The sequence below is a fragment of the Gopherus flavomarginatus genome, chromosome 2 (genome assembly GCF_025201925.1).
Source record: "Gopherus flavomarginatus isolate rGopFla2 chromosome 2, rGopFla2.mat.asm, whole genome shotgun sequence".
In the NCBI taxonomy this organism is placed as follows: Eukaryota; Metazoa; Chordata; order Testudines; family Testudinidae; genus Gopherus; species Gopherus flavomarginatus.
The window spans coordinates 193,756,466-193,775,945 of NC_066618.1; the positions used below are offsets into that span (position 1 = coordinate 193,756,466).

The window sequence follows — 19,480 nt, forward strand, 5'->3', positions numbered from 1 at the left end:
AAAAGCCTGAACCAAAACGCCCCTGCACTCCGGTAGAGCATGGATTCAGATCTGAACTTTGCAGCTCTGGTCTGTCCTCAGCTCATCAGATAGTCCCCTTCTGCAGAGGGCCTTACTGCAGAAATCAATGCTCTCACTTCTCATGCTTGGGCCGTTTATATAGTTTACTTTAAAAAAATCCAAAGATACAAGTCTGGTCCAAGCCAGGTAAGCTAAGGCTCACCATATTCCTGAGTGTATTACACTGCAAAAGTTTGGGTGGATGAAGAGAGGGTTAATCTGGGAAAACTCTTCTCTGTCCATGCAGCTGGGGCAGTCCACTCCTGCCTTCTAGTGCCTGTGTCTCCACTGTGCCAGTTATTTGAGTTTCCTCCCCCAATACCCTTGCAATTCTGTGTAACAGCCTATTTACAACATCCCCTATGCTTCCAGCCCTCACCTCAGGACCTGAGAGGAGCAGAGGTCTCCCATCCCCAAGGCTTCTGTGAGACTCTTTCTTTCTCTCCCCTAGCACTGCCTTCCTGTGTCTCTCTATCAGTTTTCAGCTGATGAGCTAATTGGCTTGTTAGCTCACCAGCCTGATTAGCTAATTACCCCAATCAGCTTTCCCTGGGGAAACTAATGGGTGTCAGAGTGATCAGAGTGCAGGCTCACCTGTTAACTCCCTGAACCCTGCCACCATCCCCTCTGGAAATGTGGGGGTTGGGATGAGAGGGGCATAGCGCTTAATCTCCCTATTATAACAAAAGGATTGAAAAATAAATTCATCTTTATCAAACCAACAGATCAAACTGAGTACTTACTCCTTGTTAAATTCTTTCCTCTTCCTTTCTTTGCCACTTGTCTGCCCACTTTGTTTTCCCCTTCCTTCCTTTCTGCCATCCTCTCTATTCAGAGGCAGCATACTTCATTCCCTGCATACTGGAGCAGGAGATTCTAGGGGAAGTGCCTGGACACATGTAGACCAATTAAATTTTGGCAGTGTATTCAGTGTTTCCAGTATGTGAGTTGGAAATTTTTAAATGTCAAATTGGCCACCGTGAATTGATGCTTCCCATCTACATTTCTCTGCATCAAGCAGCTAATAGAGTAGGTATTCATTGTCATCAAGTGTGCTGCCACAAATCTCACTTTAAGACCATTCACAAATGTTCAGCTAAAATTCTTCGTCTTTCAGCAGGTCTCTCCCATAACCCCATGTCACCAAAGACTTTTGGCAGAAACAAACTATGACTTTGCAGACTCTCACTCACTCTCTCCTTAGCTATCTCACTAAATATATACAGCATTCCTCCACTGAGTATCATTTTGAGCTTGCATAATTCCTTCAAATAATGTGGTAGATAATAGATTTTAAAGCAGATAAATACATACTGACTTTGTGTGCACAGACTTTACATGATCTGAAGCCATCCAGCAATACAGCTGGTCTTTTGAAAGGATGTTACTCCCAGAACAGACTTTGTAGCTTCACTACAATCATTTTCTGTATTGAGCCAAACCCTGCCAACCTTACTCACATTAGCAGACTTCAGTGGGACACTATTATGGAATAAGGGGAATTACAGGTAGAATCAAAACAGAAACAGAACTTCCCTGATACAGTAGAACCTCAGAGTTACGAACACCAGAGTTATGAACTGACTGATCAACCACACACTGGAACCGGAAGTATGCAATCAGGCAGCAGCAGGCAGGGTGAAAAGGACAAATACAGTACAGTACTGTGTTAACATAAACTACTAAAAAAAGCGGGGGGGGGGGGTTTAAAAAAATGATTTGACAAGGTAATAATGTTTCTGTGCTTGTTTCATTTAAATTAAGATAGTTAAAAGCACCATTTTTCTTCTGCATAGTAAAGTTTCAAAGCTGTATTGAGTCAATGTTCAGTTGTAAACCTCTGAAAGAACAACCATAACATTTTGTTCATAGTTACGAACATTTCAGAGTTACAAACACCTCAGGAATAGAGATTGTTCGTAACTTTGAGAAGCTACTATATTTTAAAATATGTTGGGGGGAAGAGGGGGAGGGAGGGAAGGAAAGAGAGTCACTTATCTGATCCTTTAAACATTTCTTACTAGAAGAAACCCTGCTTGTTGCCATTCTGTGTAGCAAAATGCACCATAATTTAAAAAATGTCTATGAAAGAGTTCTCATTGAATTAGTTTTCAGTGCAACTCAGCAAAATATTATCAGGGTTTAATCTTGCTTGTCTTGTTACTGAGAGAAGTCCCATTAAAATGAATGAGATTACTCACATGAGCAAAACAAAGGAGATTCAGTTTATGACACTATTTACTTAAATACTGAAGATATAGAAACTAAAAAGTTTAGTAGAGCCCAGGATACTAGATTCGGAGCTCAGATATATGTCACGGTGAATATTTAAGTTCTAACCAAATATTTGTTAAGCTGGGAATTAGTGCACAGATATAAGATGCACATAAATGTGTGTCTTCTTATTCAATATGATGCAACAGTAAGAAGGAAAGGAAGAAAACAATCATAGACAGAGGCCTTGTTCTTTTACAGACAGTCTATGGAGTTAAAGGTATATATATGATGCTGCTTGTGGTCATTAAAGATCTCCTGGCACTTTTTATTTTGGCAAAGGAAAAGGGGGTGCTAGCCCCAGTGTGCCAGGATAAACAAGCATCCTTGCCATTACAAATATCAATACCTGCACAACAGGATATCCCCCAGCAGATGCCTTCACAGCCCCTCGACTCCCCTCTGTCTCATAATGAGCTCTGTGATGGGATTTGGGCTGCTCTTCAATCCGAAGTTCATAAGGTCCTGAGTGAGATGGCAACTGCCAGTCAAGGGCAGGCAGGGATGGGCTATAATGGAAGAGAAAGTGTATTAAATATTAACATCAAGTAGACTATCACAGACCACAAGAATCTGGTTCTATTACTTTAGAGACCATGTTTAGCAGTTCATCCTTCACCATCTTACATTTAAAATTTCATCAATATGGCTTTCATGACATAAGTAATTTAAAAGGCAATGGTTATTTTATGAAGATTTATGAGTAAAGCATAATTGATGGGCCAGATGCTATCAGATTTGTAAACAAAATGGAAAATTTTCTAAGCATGGTTTAAAAACGCTTTAATGTATTGATCGTTGAATCAAAGGACAAAGGTGGATACAAAGGAATTTAAAGAGTGGTTCTAGTCTGAAAATGACTATTAACTTGGCATTATGGAACTTCTACATTTAATGTATCTCAGTGACTATATCAAATCTGCTTAGTTTACAAGAAAAAAAATATTCCCCACCGCAACTTCCAAGCCTGAAAACTCATGTTGGATTCTCAAAATTAAGCAGGGTTCTTTCTGGCTGATATTTCATCAACAATGTAGATCTTCAAACATAACTTAATTAAGAATTACATTGATGATGTATATACAAGCCAGAATAGAATCCAACTCAGTCTCCCAGTTCTATACTCACTCTGCAATTATAACAGAAGTAAAAATAGTAAAGGTATATTATTGTCACTAAACAACCAGACATGACTGAATACAATAAGAAGCTGCAGGTTTTACAGAGCCACTTTCAGAGAACCACACTTTAAAATAATGTCAGGGGAGAGCATTACTGAAAGAAATGTTCTGTTTATGTCACAAAATAAAACCATTGGTTATAACTGTCTTTGAAAGGCTCCTGCTTGATGTAACTTTATTGGTCTTAAAATTAAAGCTAGCCACCGCCTTCTGATAGAAATAATAAGTTTTAGGTTTACTGCATAATCTTTCAAAACCCTGGAATTGGTAAAGTCTCTTAAAAGAATGACCTTCAAACACACCTTCTATTCAAATAGTATTCAAATAGTCCAACAAATTTGAAATAGGCAGTTACATATTATACTTTGCATTTATATAGTGCCTTACCGTATCTGGGCTCAATCATGCACGACACAAGTCAGTGGAGGTTTTTCCATTGACTTGAACAGGAACAGGAGTGGGATCAAGCCCTAGATGAGAATCTCAGTTTGATTTACAGAAGCACTTATTGTACAGATAGGAAAGCCAAGACAGAGAGAGGCTAGCTTGCCCAAGTTCATATAAGAAGGAGTGACCTGAAGAAGAGCCATGTGTAAGCTCGAAAGCTTGTCTCTCTCACCAACAGAAGTTGGTCCAGTAAAAGATATTACTTCCCTGGTCTCTGTATGAAGGAGTGTCATTTGGAGTTAGCCAGTCCCCTGCTCCGTCCACTACAGTGCCATTGTCAGAAGATAGGTACTGGGCTAAATGGACCTTTGGTCTGACCCAGTATAGCCATTCGTACGCTACAGCCAGGATTTGAGGAGAATGAAACTAGTGCTGTGCATGGGACAGTTTGATGTTCTGACACTTGTATTAGATAATCCACCAGAGATACCCTCTGTCTACGGTTGGCTTATTTTACAAAAAGACATGTTGAGATGGGCATACAGCAGAGACAAGCTAATGATGAATGATCAAATGTGTACCAGTAATTTAAAATGTTATAACACATAGATAGTGTTCCGTACACTCCAAGATACTAAAAGCAAAGCAATAAATGAGATGAGATACACAGGAATGACATTACACCAGTTAACTATGAGCATCCCCTGTCAGGCTCTGCTGCATGCTTAGTCAGCTGGAGGCCTTTGACATGAACACAGCTCCATGGCATCCAGCAAAGATGAGTACAAAATATTTTTTAAAAAAAATCTTTCCAATACAATAACTTAAGGAATTAAAACCGTGAGGAGTTTATGCTGGGGGCATCCAATGCATTTTCCTTCTTTTCAAATCACCTTCTTTCATAGAAATTAGTTGTCTTAAAGGAGGCCACAGGCACAAGAGAGGTTCCTTATTGGATGCACGTAGTGTACAAGCAAGCACCTTTTCAATCTGAGGCAGAAAATTACATCTCAGAGTTCTGCTGGCTCCACAAACCAGTCAAGACTCTTATCACTTGTGTCACCACTAAAACCTCTTGACAGACAGAAGCCCAATATCCTCCTCCCCTTGTCTGTTGTTTAGGCCCTGACACTTTACAGACATATACTTGCTTACATTAGCCACTACAAATAGTCACATTGACTCAACATGTAAAGTTAAGCCCAGTCACAAGCCTTTCCAGGATTGGGGCCTTAGTCTAGATAGGCCACAAAAGCTAATTGTTTTTAAATTTTTATTCAGTACCCTTTTACCAGCACATTTAATTTATAACTGGGACCATATGTATGTAATTATAGGCAGGGCTGCTAGCACTGTATTGCCCAATACTTCCCACTATAAGACCTTATTTTCAGTTAGTTTTAACTTTGCCAAATGTTAACCATTTAGGCTGAAATTTTCCAGGCTGGGTGTCTCCTCAAACTGAGTTTTTTGGAAAATGTCATCATGAAAATGATTCAGACATTTCTGAGAATTAAGCTACGGGAAAAAATGTTGGTTTGCACATGTTACACATTTTTGGTGACCTTTACTTTGAACAGCTCTAATATCACCATGCTTTGGAGCAAGAACAGCCAAGTTATAAACTTTCAAAAAAATCACACTTCAGAAGAGACTTACTAGCTTAATACCTAAAATCTCCAAAGATCCCATTGTCACTGAGCATGCTCAACATAAGAATGGCCATACTGGGTCAGACCAAATGTCCATCTAGCCCAGTATTCTGTCCTCTGACAGTGGCCAATGCCAGGTGCCCCAGAGGGAATGAACAGAACAGGTAATCATCAAGTGATCCATCTCCTGTCACCCATTCCCAGCTTCTGACAAACAGAGGCTAGGGACACCATCCTTGCCCATCCTTGCTAATAGCCATTGATGGACCTACCCTCCATGAACTTATCTAGTTCTATTTTGAACCCTGTTATAGTCTTATAGACCTTCCCATCCGACAGGTTCCTAAAGCCCAGGATCTGGCCCAAGCCCAGATGTCTACACAGAAATAAAACAGTCCCGCAGCCTAAGCCCCGCAAGCCCATGTCAGGTGGCATGGGCCAGCTTAAGATTTTTCTTTGCTGTATAAACATACTCTCACATTCCCAGTGCTGACCAGAATGCATATGCCATCCCCATAGAGCAACTGAGCATACTCCATACCCTCATAGCTCCCACTTGCTTCTGGACTGTCCATGCACCATGGCTAAATGTGCTCCAGCACTGGTCTACAGGGTCAAAGGTGGCTACAGACCCAAGAGGGGAGGGGTACAGGAACTGAGAACAGGGATATTGTCTCTTCTGTCCTCTCAATGACCCTCCACACTGCCTGGGTTCCAGCATGGTGAAGAGGAAGCTTCCTGAATCAAATGCAAAGCAGACAACAGATAGACTGGGGGAAGGGAAAGGAGTAGATTGGGACAAGGAGTGGTGAGACTGGCACTGGCATGAGTGGGAGAGGACTGGGATAAAGAGCAGGAGAGGATACTGATGGGGTCAGACTGAGATCCCTGGAGGGGAGATTAGGACTGGCTGAGCAAAGAGACTGGGACTTAGAGGAGAAGCCTTAGGAATGGAGACTGGGATTAGGCAAAGAATATGGGACTGGGATAAGGAGCTGAGGGAAGAGGGGAGAGAAGAGACAGGACTCAGACAGATCTAAGGCAGAAGGAGACAAGCTTGTGGGAAATGGGCAGAAGAGTCTGTGCTGATCCATTTACCTCCGTAATCCTGTCTCCCAAGAAATGAGGCCTCACCCATGTCTAATTACTCAGGTCAAGCCACGCCTACACACACAAGGGCACACACCCCTGCAGAGCTGAAATGAAACCCAAGATTCTAGAGTCTCACCAGTCCCCTGCTGTCAGCAAATATCTGTGAAATTATCTGGCAAAGTGTATGTCTCATCTCCGGCTAGTGCTGGTCCACAGAGGATGACAATCAACTACTATCAGTTATTCTATTAGCCCAAGTGGCAGAAATCAGTGTAGTGTATCTAAAGGTTCCAACCCGCCCAGGACCAGTGCAACCATTTAGGCAATCTAGGCGGTCGCCTAGGGTGCTGGCATTTGGGGGGCACCATTTTCTTCGGCAGCGACCACGGCTGCCGGATCTTCGGCCGCTCTGGTCGCCACTGGCATTTAGGCAGACGGAGCTGGGCAGGGGAGCGTGGGGAGGGCAGCCTGCAGCAAGTGGGGGGGGTCGGCAGGCAGGGGAACTCCTCACCTCAGCTCACCCCTGCCCTGCCTCCTCCCCAAACAAGCCGTGGCTGCTTCACTTCTCCCACCTTCCAGACTTGCGGCACCAATCAGCTTAGGAGCCGCAAGCCTGGGAGGCAGGAGAAGTGAAGCAGCGACAGCGTGCTCAGGGTGCTCGTGCGCGGAGCAGGGGTTAGCTGGGGCGGGGAGGGTGCCTCAGGGCGGAGGGTGGGGAGCCTCAGGGGTGAGGGGGGAGCTGCTGCAGGGAGGGGCACCTCAGGGCGCAAGGTGGAAGTTTCACCTAGGGGGCGAAACATCCCTGCTCCAGCCCTGAACCCGCCTGTTGATGCCAATATGATGTAGATGCCAATATGATGATGTGGGCATTTCTGTTTTTTCAATATTTGCACAGGAAACCTTAAGTCTGGCATATCCTAACTTGCATGCTTGACTTTGCAACCTTAATAATGCTCTTTAAACATCTTTTTTGTGTGTATGTGTAATTTATATTATATATACACACACATACTACATACCTACAGTATTATAGTTGCCCTTAATTTTCCAGTTTTCCTTAAGATAATTCAATGAGAAATGTATTTGTATTGCAGTAGCACCTAGAAGCCCCAGTCATGGGCCAGGACTCCACCGTGTTAGGTGCTGCACAAACATGATTATCTAGGTATCTAAGATTCTCTTGTACTTTTTTTATACTTACTTTAGGATATATCTTGAAAACTGTAGGTACTGAAGTTATTTCTCTGCTAATACTTATGGTTGGATCCTGCATCACCAAAGTCAATGGGAGGTTTGCCACTGAATACAACAAGGGCAAGATGAAGTTCTTTGGGCTCTATAGTACCTTCAGGCAGAGCCCATAATAAGGGTTGGGTTGGAGCTACCCTGCCCTGGCAGAGCTCTGGGTGGTAGAGATGCAGAATGCCTACTGGAACTCCTCAGTGTGGAAGGAGAACATGCTGCTACTACACCTCTTTATGAGATGCTGGCTTACTACTCCCAACATGGCCAGCCAGCACCTCAAATGATGCAATAGAGCGGCAGGACCCTGGCCTGCCTACCATACTTTGGTGTGCTGTGTACCCCTGAAGTACTAAAGGCAAAGCACAGGGACTGCAATTCTGTCTGGTTCTTATGCAGTCAACAAAAAGGGGGAAGGAGATGAAGGATGATAGGGCCTATTATGCCCTCCCCCAGCCCTGTGCGTTCACACAAACAGAACCTGGCCCTTAGTTCTTGAAAGGCAGCTGGCAAGTGTGTAAAACCACCATTGTGTACATATTGCATTCTGGATACACTTCTGCCTGAAAGATTCCTGGAAAACTTTCTGGAGAAACTCTATTTGACTGCAACAATAAATAACAAAGACCAGAGCAAAACACCTGCATATCTCCTGCTGATGATCAGCACACACATATTTAAACAGATGTTTCTGGGTTTAGGTATGTTCATATTTGATGGATCTTCTCTCTCTTTTTCTGAGGACAGGCCCTCTCTTGGATTAAGCCATTTTACTACTAAATTTAAAAAAGCACTAATCCAACTACGAGCACAAACCTTAGAGTCCTCAAGTGCAAAAGGAATAATAATATTTAATAATAAAAATAGTAATAAAAGACATGAAACTGACTGGAAAATAACCTGATCTCCCCTGATTTTTTTTCTTCATTTAAAATCTTTAAATTAGCACTTAAAATTGTAAAATACAAAGGAAAGTTACTGATTCTAATATAACCCTGGTCATAAAAATCTGGTTTGCTGTTGGCTTCCTATCAATCATCAAAATTCCACTATGAATCCTGACTGATAATAAATTGACAATTAATGATAGTTTTCCTGATAAAGGAAGCAGAGTGATGAATTTAACAGTTTCATGGGCTGTGGCTGTCAGAGCTATTTCCTATTTTAGGTTATCTTCATCATGCACTTAATTTCCTGAAGCATAATATGGTTAAAGGAAAAAAATCATAGAGCAAATATTTTAGTGTTAAAAAATTAATCTGAGTGAGGAAAAGATCCCTATCAATTTGGGAGAGCTCAACTATACAAGCTGGTGAAGCTCCCACTGTAGTGGAGAAAAGAACACCGGGACAGATCCTCAACTGGTGTAAATTGGTGTAGCTCCACGGACTTGTTCACACCAGATTCTCATTCTCAAGAATGAAAAGTTTTCTCCTGTGACATGATAAAATCCAGCTGTGATCCTTCTAAAAGCCATAAGCAGGCCTGCTTGTTTCAAGTCAGCTAAATTTAAAAAAACTGGATCACCTTAACTCAGCAGGACATAAGTCAGGCTACAAGATTGATGAATAGTGACTTTTTTTCACCTACCCAGATAAAGCATGTGATTAAATCAATCATCGATTAGCCAGTCTGACTGACCTCTGTCCTTAATAGAAAAAAATTTAGATTAGCGGACAAAGAATATATTAAGTAGTATGTTATCATGTCAGTTGAAATAAAAAAGCTCTTGGGTAAAATTTTCACAGGTTCCTAAGAGATTTCTGGGCCTAAGCTGCATTTTCAAAAGTGGCAGGCATTTAGAAGCCTAAGTCTTACTGAAAGTAATGTGATGCAGGTTTCTAAATGCCTACATCACTTTTCAAAAAGCAGCTTATGGTCATAAGCTTTTGCAGATTTTACCCTTTAACTGACCCTGTCATATTTAAGGGTCTCAGCACTGTGAATGATCTTACATGAGGCCTAATTCTGATCTCACTTCCTGGAGATCATTGTAAATCAAGAGTAATCCATTGAAGTCAATGGTGTTACAACAGTATAAAAATGGTGTATTGAAGAATCAAGCCTTATGTGTGTTCTAATGCCTAAGTACAAAGACAGGGTGACTGAGAATCAGGCCCTCTTAAGCCCTTCTTTATCACTCTGGTAGTGTAATGAGGCCCTAAAGTGGGTGGAAACAACCCCTGAGAATATTCCCAGTGCAAAATGTCTTCCTAACCACCAAAAAACTGGTGTGAAGACTCTGCATTGGCCATGCTCCAGCCCCTGGCCTAGGGGACATGGCTGGAATGTATTTCACCATGACTGTCCTCTGCTAGGAGACCATGGGATGCAAAGCCTAAGTTTATACCAGGCACCAGTCTTGCCCCTGGACAGCCCAGAATGTGGGAATGCTAAGGTGCCTTTTATTCATTTTTATAAGCCACCTTCCCTTCCCTTCCCCACTCTCACATCCATGCTTGCCCTAAACATCGGAAAAGTGCAACTGAGAAGTAGGCCAGCTGCACAGATTTAGGGCCTGAGCTCTCAAACACTTATGCATTTGAATATATCTACTCATGCAGTTAGTCTCACTGTGTTCAATAAGCCTACTCCTATGAATACGGGGCCTCTTCCTATGAATACACTTTCTCAAATGCAGAAGCTTCTGAAGTATTGGGTCATTAAGTTGGAATGTACTGGTCTATCTTAAACCTTTGTGCTGCCCTTCTAAAAGTATTGTATTTATTTATTTAGTCTTGATATTTTTATATGTGAGCAGTTAATAATGTTTAGGAAAGATCTCTGATATCACGCCAAGAGAAAGTTGTTTCTTTCTTAATGTCAATTTCTATGGTAAGCTTTAGTTTCATGACAATTCATTTTTTTAACTAACCAATTTACATCTCATCTTTACCCTAAGAACAACGACATTTAGTTTAAAACAGCAGTTCAGCCTTACCTATAGTTTAAAAGGAAGATCAAGCCTGCTGGTGATTATTAAAGGTCTCATGACATTATTTTGCAAGAATAGGCAGTTAGTACCAATGCCCTAGCTAGATTCCAGTGTGGTAGCTAGTTATACTTGGCCTACCTATTACAATTGTTATTAGTAATATTTATATTAGAATAGAGCTCAGAGATAATCATGAAGACAGAAGTTCATAGGATAAGTCTCTGTAAAAGCACATGTGAAGACACAGTCCCAGTCCTCAAGCGCTTGCAATAAAAGAAATATAATTACTGTATATTCCCCCTGCAGGTTTATTTGCATAGATTTTTCTCACTTCCTGTCCTACACAGCAGAGAAATGCAGCCGTGAGCTGTTAAAACAGATGTTATGTTCTACTACAGAGGTGGCTGCATTTCCTTGGTATGTGAAGCAAGTGACTCCTGTTTCTAGTTAATAAAGTACTTTGGGATTCTTCATGATGAAGGGTGGTATATAAATATAAATTATTATATAAGCTCAGGAGCAATCCTTATGAATTTGAGCATCCTATAGCCTATACTTCAAAAGGTATTGGCATAGACAAAAATTTATTCTTATTGATTTTCAGACAAGAGCATGGAAACAGCAAAGAAATATTTCATAAAAAGAGTACAGTTAAAAATTGGAGGCCTCCCTCACTGCTCTGAATTTAGTATTATATTATGCTAAAACTATCCATAAAAAAAAACCCAAAACAAAGGCCACTAATAAAGATCTCACAAGGGAGCTTGGCCACATTCCAAAACAATGGGAGAGAAAAGTTCTGTTTAACTAAGCCACTGCCCCAGGGTAGCCCTCAGCACCATACTACAACAATCTAACAAGCTCAGGACTTCAGTCCCACAGCATACCATAGCAATCAGCTTTACTTAATAACAAATATAACATGTGGGTATATGAGACTGATACCAGTTCTGAAGATGCTTTGTTATAGGGAGTAGGATGCATAGCTGGAGATACTTCAGGCACACAGAGACTGTGTTCCCACTGCTACACCTCATTGTTGGGTGTTACTTACTAACCCCCATGGGACAGCTCTGCTGGCTCATCTTTATAGGATGGAGCCATGGCCTCCCCAACTCTGTGACCCCTTGAGGTGCAATACTTTCCGATGGAGCAGCCCATGCCCTCCCCTAAGCACAGCAGCTTCAATTCTGCCTGACTGCAAGAAGGAGAAAGGGGGAATGTAAAGAAAAAGAATCCTAAATATATTATTTTAAAAATATATTTGGGGAGGGGGCGCTGATTTGTGATTTTTGAACACTTGGAGTTTGCAAAACTGGAGGTTTAAGAATCTAACACCAATTCCATGAAAAAAAAATGTACAAATGCACAAAGACCAAATGTGTGTTTGCCACTCAGGTTGATAGGTATCCAGCCATGCAATTTGTGTTTGTAAATTACAGCTGCCATGTGTAAAAATATATGAATGTGCATTTCTGTGGGCACAAGTACTTGTATGTATATTTTTAAGGCTGAAAAATTGAGACTGCAGCTCAAAAGTTAGCTTTCAACTTTTAGAAAAAATAAGCCATTTAAGAAAATATAGTAGGGAGCTTTTATAAGCCCACCTGAAACTGACATTCAAGTCCTGGAAGCTCCTTTTCATGTGGTACACCTCATACATACCATGCATGAGCAGTGAACCTAGCAATACTATACTGCCCTATAATTAATGCAAACACGAATGTTACAGGCCATCAGGCCATCACGCTTTTTGGATTCATGTGATAAAATAAGTACGATATATAAAAGGAAGCTGTTGCTTTTCAATGGACAAGTAAAGTGTCTAGGAAATTCCAGGTGTTATATAGTCCAGACATTCAGATCTATCAGCTCAACAGACAGAAATAACACCCTACATGAGGTTTTCAGACATCTGAAATTTTTGTGAAGTGAGATGCCAGTTATTTTCGATACGATAAAGAAAATTTTTGGACATGCAAATAATTATTTTGAAGCCTATTTTCTAAACCTTTATAAAAAAAGTCCTAAACACTGTTTGGTCACAATATTGTCTTTACCTATGCCCAACATTAAAATTGAAATTAAATTTAGCATTTCTAGTTTGATTTTGAACTTATCATCCTTAGTAAACATTAGCCCAAAAACATTTTGAGAATGTATGTTTGGTACATATAGAGAGATGAAACTTATATAGAGATTACTTGATAAATACAGAAAAATATCTGTTTCCAAAATAAATGACTGATAAGGTGTTTCTTTTTAATTATATGCCGCATTTACTCTAGAAGAGGAATGACAAATGGAAGATGATCCGTTTTACAGATTATTGAGACAGGTACAATTCCAGAGGATGCCTGAGTCACTTTTTTACACTTGCTTTGTTTTATAGAGTCTACAGATAAATCACAAATGTAATAAAAGTGAGATAAGCACTAGACAGCCTAATAACAAAGGTCTTGGAATAAAAACTAGGAAGTGATCTTATAATATTCTATCTTCCCTCCTTTCTTCTTTACCCTCCATATAATAATTTACCTTTAGAGTAGAGTATTTTCCTACATAGATGGAGAATTTTAGATAGCAGATATTCCAATGTGGTGCAAGCAGAATGGTTCACATTGCTATCACTCATCTTATATTGCTGAACATGTATCTTGTAAATATCTGTTTCCCTTATAAACATGTTCTGCATCCTAAAGCTCAGCATACAAGATTAAAGGCTAAGGTCCTGATCCTGCAGAGAGAGCCATGTGGGCAGACTCAACTCATTGACATCTTCTAATGCCACGTGCCTTGAATGGGACTGTATGTAGATACATACTATTGTGTATTGGAATCCACAACACCCATGCAGAGTTCCAGGGACTTCAGTGGGTCTCTGTGTGAGCATAAAGGTTCATGCTAGCAGACCCAATGTAGGATTGGGATCTAAGCATTCAACCAATCCTGCTCCCATTGATTTCTATGGGAGTTTTGCTGTTAAACTCAGAATCAGGATTAGAGTCTAAACTGGCCCAATCCTGCAATCCTTACGCATGCTTTGAACCCTTACTGAAATTAATGTGCACAAGGACTACAGAATCAGGCAAGCCTCAGTTGAGGTAGGAATTATTCTTCCCATTTATCTATTCCTTCTTTCTCTCTCTCCTCCCTTCCTTCCACTCCTTCCCCAGTAAGCCCTAAAATTATTGGACTAGTTTTAAATATAGTAAGTGCAAAAATGTCACCAATTTTAGAAACAATTCAAAAAAAGTTTCCTTTATTGTCTAAGGACCTCTGTAGGTAAATCTAAAGGGATGTGGCCCTTAGCACTGGCAGATGGTCTGGTTGAAGAAAACTAATAAATTAGGGGTTAAGAAAAGTAAAGAAAGAAATCCAATGATTTTCCAAATCACCCTTTCTTTTTATTAAAATTATAATACATATTCAGGAAGAGATATAGGGGGTAATTAAATATGGTTATCTAAAAATCCTTATGACAGAGTAGATTTTGGAATGTGTGTTGTTTGTTGGAACCTAACCCTACAATCCCAGCATTTGAAATAGAACAGATGTGTAAAATAACAGGAAAAAAATCCAGACCTGTTGTTACAAATTCTTATCCAGTCTTTTTGGAAAAATTTAAAATAACAATTTCTATTGCGTAGTCTGTGATCCTGTTGACGTCTGTGTTCAATTGCCCAGCACTCTTTCATATACATAAAACGAGAGGTATTTTTTGTGGAAGGAAGCTCGGTCAGTGTATTTGATTGGTGAAATAATGTAAAATCTCATTTCTACGGTAGCTTCCAGCTGCCCCGGAGCACAAGTTAATGAGATCACATGGAAACATATTGCAAACCAGGAAACATATTTTACACAAGACCAAAACAGTGGAAAAAATGTTAAATACACAGCATAGGGGCGCTCAGTTTTGTACATTTCACCTTTCTTGTTTGTATTAGCACATAGGAATGTGGTGTGCATTCTGAGTGTACATAATAAAAACAAGAAGAGAGGCTCTGAAAGATATTTTTTGTCAAATTGTCATATTATTTCCCTGGAAATTTTAAACAAAAAGAAGCCTGCCTCTTTCAATGAATTTATACTAGTTTATACCTTTGGAGGGAGAACACAAAAGCCTTTTTAAATATGTAAGATGGCCCTAAGGGATTTGTCTGGTGCTATACAAACCAAGAGTCCAATCCTGGAAGGCACTGAGCATTCACTACCCAGCAACTTTACTGGAACGGAGAGTGCTTAGCCTCTCCCAGCAACTGATCAGCACTGTACAGGATCAGGCTGCTAAAGAGAACTCAAACAGATGCTTGAGATCATTCTACCTACAAAGGAGGAGGATGATGACTGGGTTTGAGGCTGAAGAGGCACAGTACTGTTTGTTGTGATACAAGGTGCCACAATTTGTTTAGTTGGCTTCTGAAGATAGGAAGATGCCACTGATAGGAAGATGTTGCATTGATTAAATTATGAAGTGGGGAGAGAAGACGGTGATGGGGATAGGTGTTTTCCCTACATATCCACCTTTTCTCTTCACTTTTAAAAACACAGTTTAAGTCCTCTAATTCTTCTCATAAAAATCAGTGAATTTGCAGGCACGACAAGCTGCCTGCAAATTCACTGATTTTTATGAGAAGAATTAGAGGACTTAGACTAGCATTTGAACTATTTGAAAACCAAACTTATCTTCTACAGTATTATTGCAAGGAGCATCACCCTCTGTGTTCATTCTTTTTCTAGGAAGACTTAAGAACAAAACCCTTTACATGAGGACAAGACATGGTAATTACTCTTTAAAATTCAGAATATTATTTGTCTTTTTCTTTGCTGACAATACAGTGTTACTGTGTGATAAATAAATTTGCGTTACTAGTTTCAGTGAGGTTTTTTTTAATAATTGAAAGAACAATGTCATAAAACCTTTGTCCTTCCACGCGAAGGAAGGCAGATGCAGCTTTTAGATGAAGGGAGCATAGTGTATAAGTGTATTATACTGCATAAAATAACCAAGTCATGTTGTGTTTTTATGCCCTGTATAAAAAGCCAACACGGAAAGAGCCCTGGAAGAGCCCCATTAGCAGGCACGCCTGTGGGGCATGCCATTATTTTATGAGGGGAAAAAATGAAATGTTGAACTAATTAAGTAAATCCAATGGCGTAGCAGCACCATGTTGTCCTACTGACTGATAGAGCCATGGTTCTGAATGTACCTGTATTCCTTGTCTCTAACCTGCCAGGAATGGGGTTCTAGTCTCCTGGGAAAAGCATACTATCTTGCCAGTTTAACTCTCAGATGAGTGACTCTTAGAACTGCATTTTTTACCACTCAGTGTTTTCATGAGGGTCACTCCACACACCAGAGATGCAATATTATGAAATGGCAAAATAGAGCAGTTAAATATTTGCAGGTGGAGAAGTGGGAGGAACCGTGTTTGGAAAGGATAGTTGAACAGGAAAAGGAGAAAAAGTACATAAAAAAATTTTGTTAGAATTTCTTCGTAGATTCAGGAAACCTTACCTCATGTATGATGTAGGACACAGAGACTTTGGTTTGGCCCATTGGTATGGATGCTGTGGCACAGAAAGGTACTGATCACAGAAGTTTCCTTTCCGGATGTGCTGAAACCCAGAAAACTCTTCTGGTGATAAATCAGCAGTTGGTGATATGGTCCCATGATCCTCACCACTCGGTTCAGTCTTGAGAGTCATGGATGGGGTATGATCTATTGCAGTCTTCCTAGATTTAATAGGAATTCCATCATTCATGTCTATTGTGCTGTCAGTGGTAAGGGCATTGATAGCTGCAACTATAGCAGAACTGGTATACTGGTTAGTGTTTCCCAGCCATGTATCATCAGTTACACTAACCCGAGGAGAACTCTGAGGAGAAGGTGTCGGAGAGTGGTGTGGTGAGTATGAGGTCTGCCTACCATTTAGGCTGTATTTTCTTTTGTTACAGGGAGAAGATGGTCTTGAGTTGCAAGCACTTAGCCAGTTTTCCTCTGTAATGCTTGTTCTGGGAGACGTAGATGGAGAATGTCTTGGTGAATTAAGTAAAGTACAGGCCACCATACTGCGTTGATATCCTTCCTCGGTGTCAGTGGTCTTAGGAGACACACATGGGGACTGCCATGGAGATGTTTGGGGCGAAGTATAAGGATAAGAATAATTGGATTCATAGGAAGAAGCTTCAGAATTGCAACTTCTGGAAGACAAGCTACTTGCTGGACTCAGGCAAGATGGGTCTCTGTAAGCCTCAATATTTGGTAAATTCAAAGTGGCAGTAGAAGGTGATCGCTTAGCATTTGGGATAGCTTCCTCAACCTCGGCATCATGGAAAAACTGGTTGTTATTATGATGCAGTCCCGGATAAGAAGTTATCTCAATTCTGGGGCTTTCTAATGCTGGAGCTCCATTAGGTCTGACATTTGGAGACAGATAATATCCAGAGGCCCCACCGTCAACGTGTCCTCCATATCCAGAAGGATGATTTGTTGATGGGACAATTGAAATGACAGGATTGGATGTCTGAAGGCCATGACATGGAGTTGACAATGAGGAATGTGCCACATTTAGAGGCAAACCGGCATTTATATTTGAAGATGCATAATTATAGTGTTCTGAAAAAAATAAAATAAAATAAAAATGAATGACATGAGGTGTGTTGCACATATACATTAACCTACTAGCCTACTGAGTCTTCATTGAGCATGATGCTATAATCACATGAAAACAATGGCATTCCTGAGCAATCTATAACACAGACATGCAAAGTAGTTCAAATACTGAAGGGTGGTACTTTTGAAAATGTTGGTATTTTGGTGGCACAACAAGGCAAATCATCTCTGGGGAAATTGAGTTTCTGTATCTCCAAGGCACTCTTCTGAACAGTCTTAGATACAAACCTTAAAAGCAGAATTCTGCCTTCAAACCACAGAGCTGAAAGACTGCAGTGATACTGCACACAGAAACTTGCACTGTAAGTGAGCCAGGGTCCCCAAAGAGAAAATAAATAATAGTTTAAAAAAAAAAACCAACATGGAGAGAATATAATATGAACAACATGATCAAATCCATTGCACTGAAATCACATACAACTGGAAGTTCCACTATGGCACATTTCCAACTGGTTCCAGTTAACAAATCGATTTTGGAATAGAACAAGTCTATTGGCCTACTCTCGTTTCTGAGACAAGCCAGCAGAAACCAGGTAAAGTATTCACACGGTGATGAAATACACTGGAATTCCATTAATAAATAATATCCAATAATCTTCTTATCGTTTAAGCACTGACTGTGTTCTCTCTCTTCACCTGTATTTTATCAATTTCATAACATTAATTACAACACACATTTTGAAGTACTGGCACAGTTACACAGTTGGTGTGGAAATCTAGGAGAGTCAGAGATCACCAAACAATTCCATTTGAATCTATACCATTTGGCTTACTGAATGACCACTAGTGAGCCACATGAATGTCATGTGCCTTAGGCCCCAATTTTTACAGGTATTTAGTAATTGTGGCACTCAACATTACCACACTGAACTGATTTAGGAGCTAAATGTAATTTACAACAGGAATTTGGGGATTTAGCAGCCAAGACCCCATTGACTAGGCTATCTCAAATGCTTAAATCCTTTTTGCAAATTACATTTAGACTCCTAAAATGGTTAGGTGTTGAAATGCTAAGCAACATAATGCCTATCAGGGGCCGCTGTCTATTGGACTATGAAGGGCTACATTGTACTTGCTCTCAGGTGGTGCACTTTGGATTGGGACTTGGAGGAAGGAAATGAGGTAAGGTTGCACACAGCCTCTCACTCACCCACAATCTCTCTGTGCAGGACCCAGGGATATCTGCCATACTGCTCTGTGCTAGTCCCGTTGTGGGGCTGCAGCTGTAGCCTTCCCCTTCACACAAGACAGCAAAGCTAGCCGGCCACCAAAGGCAATGCATTCTCCACCCTATTAAGAGGCGATGCTGTAGGCACAACTCGCCGATGTCTTTCTGAGCTCCTTTTGGAGTTGAGACAGCTCTGGATCACACCCCCAGGCCAGTACCCTTACACGCTACCTGGCCCCATATTGGGAAAAGAAAACAAACCTTCCTAAAATAGCCCCTGCATTTTGAGTTCAGAGGATCCTTTGCTTTCAGTTTAATTCACTGAATTAAGACTATAACTGGCTCTAACATTCACCAGCCTTTTAAGGATTTTGTTATGGAAGAGGTACCTTCTCCATTCCTGAATGATAGCAATGAAGAAATAAGGGTTCCCTACAATAGGAGCCCTTTCAAGTAGTGTTTGTTTCCTTCCCTCTCCAGAGGCAAACACCCCAGGCAGTGATCATGCCTTACCTTGCATGCTGAGATCCAGAAAAGCTTTGTTAATTTCCACAGCTGTTATTCCCAACATGACCCAATCCTCAGTAGCATGGAATATGCAAATAAGCTTCTGAGCTTGTTGCACCAATGCAGGAGCTTACTCCGTTCCTTTTGTTTATCAACCCTACTCAGTTTGATGCCATTATCCAGCTACACAGTGTTCAGATTTCTTAATGTCAGTGATTCAAAGAAAGACTATATTTACATAAAATTAATATATTTTAGCTATTTGATAGTAACTCTGAGATGTTTATACTGATTTATATCATGTG

At 40.5% G+C, this 19,480-nt stretch overlaps 1 protein-coding gene across 3 annotated transcripts in view; it reads right to left on the reverse strand.

Moving 5' to 3' along the window:
* NFATC1 (nuclear factor of activated T cells 1) overlaps positions 1 to 19,480 on the reverse strand; it is a 146,795-nt gene that overhangs the window by 117,284 nt on the left and 10,031 nt on the right. For all 3 annotated transcript variants that reach the window (XM_050941808.1, XM_050941809.1, XM_050941810.1), the window contains exons 2-3: positions 16,342 to 17,443; positions 2,684 to 2,843 (exon numbers count right to left, since the gene is read on the reverse strand). In XM_050941808.1, coding sequence (XP_050797765.1) covers positions 2,684 to 2,843; positions 16,342 to 17,443 — 1,262 coding nt within the window. The remainder of the gene's footprint in view (positions 1 to 2,683; positions 2,844 to 16,341; positions 17,444 to 19,480) is intronic.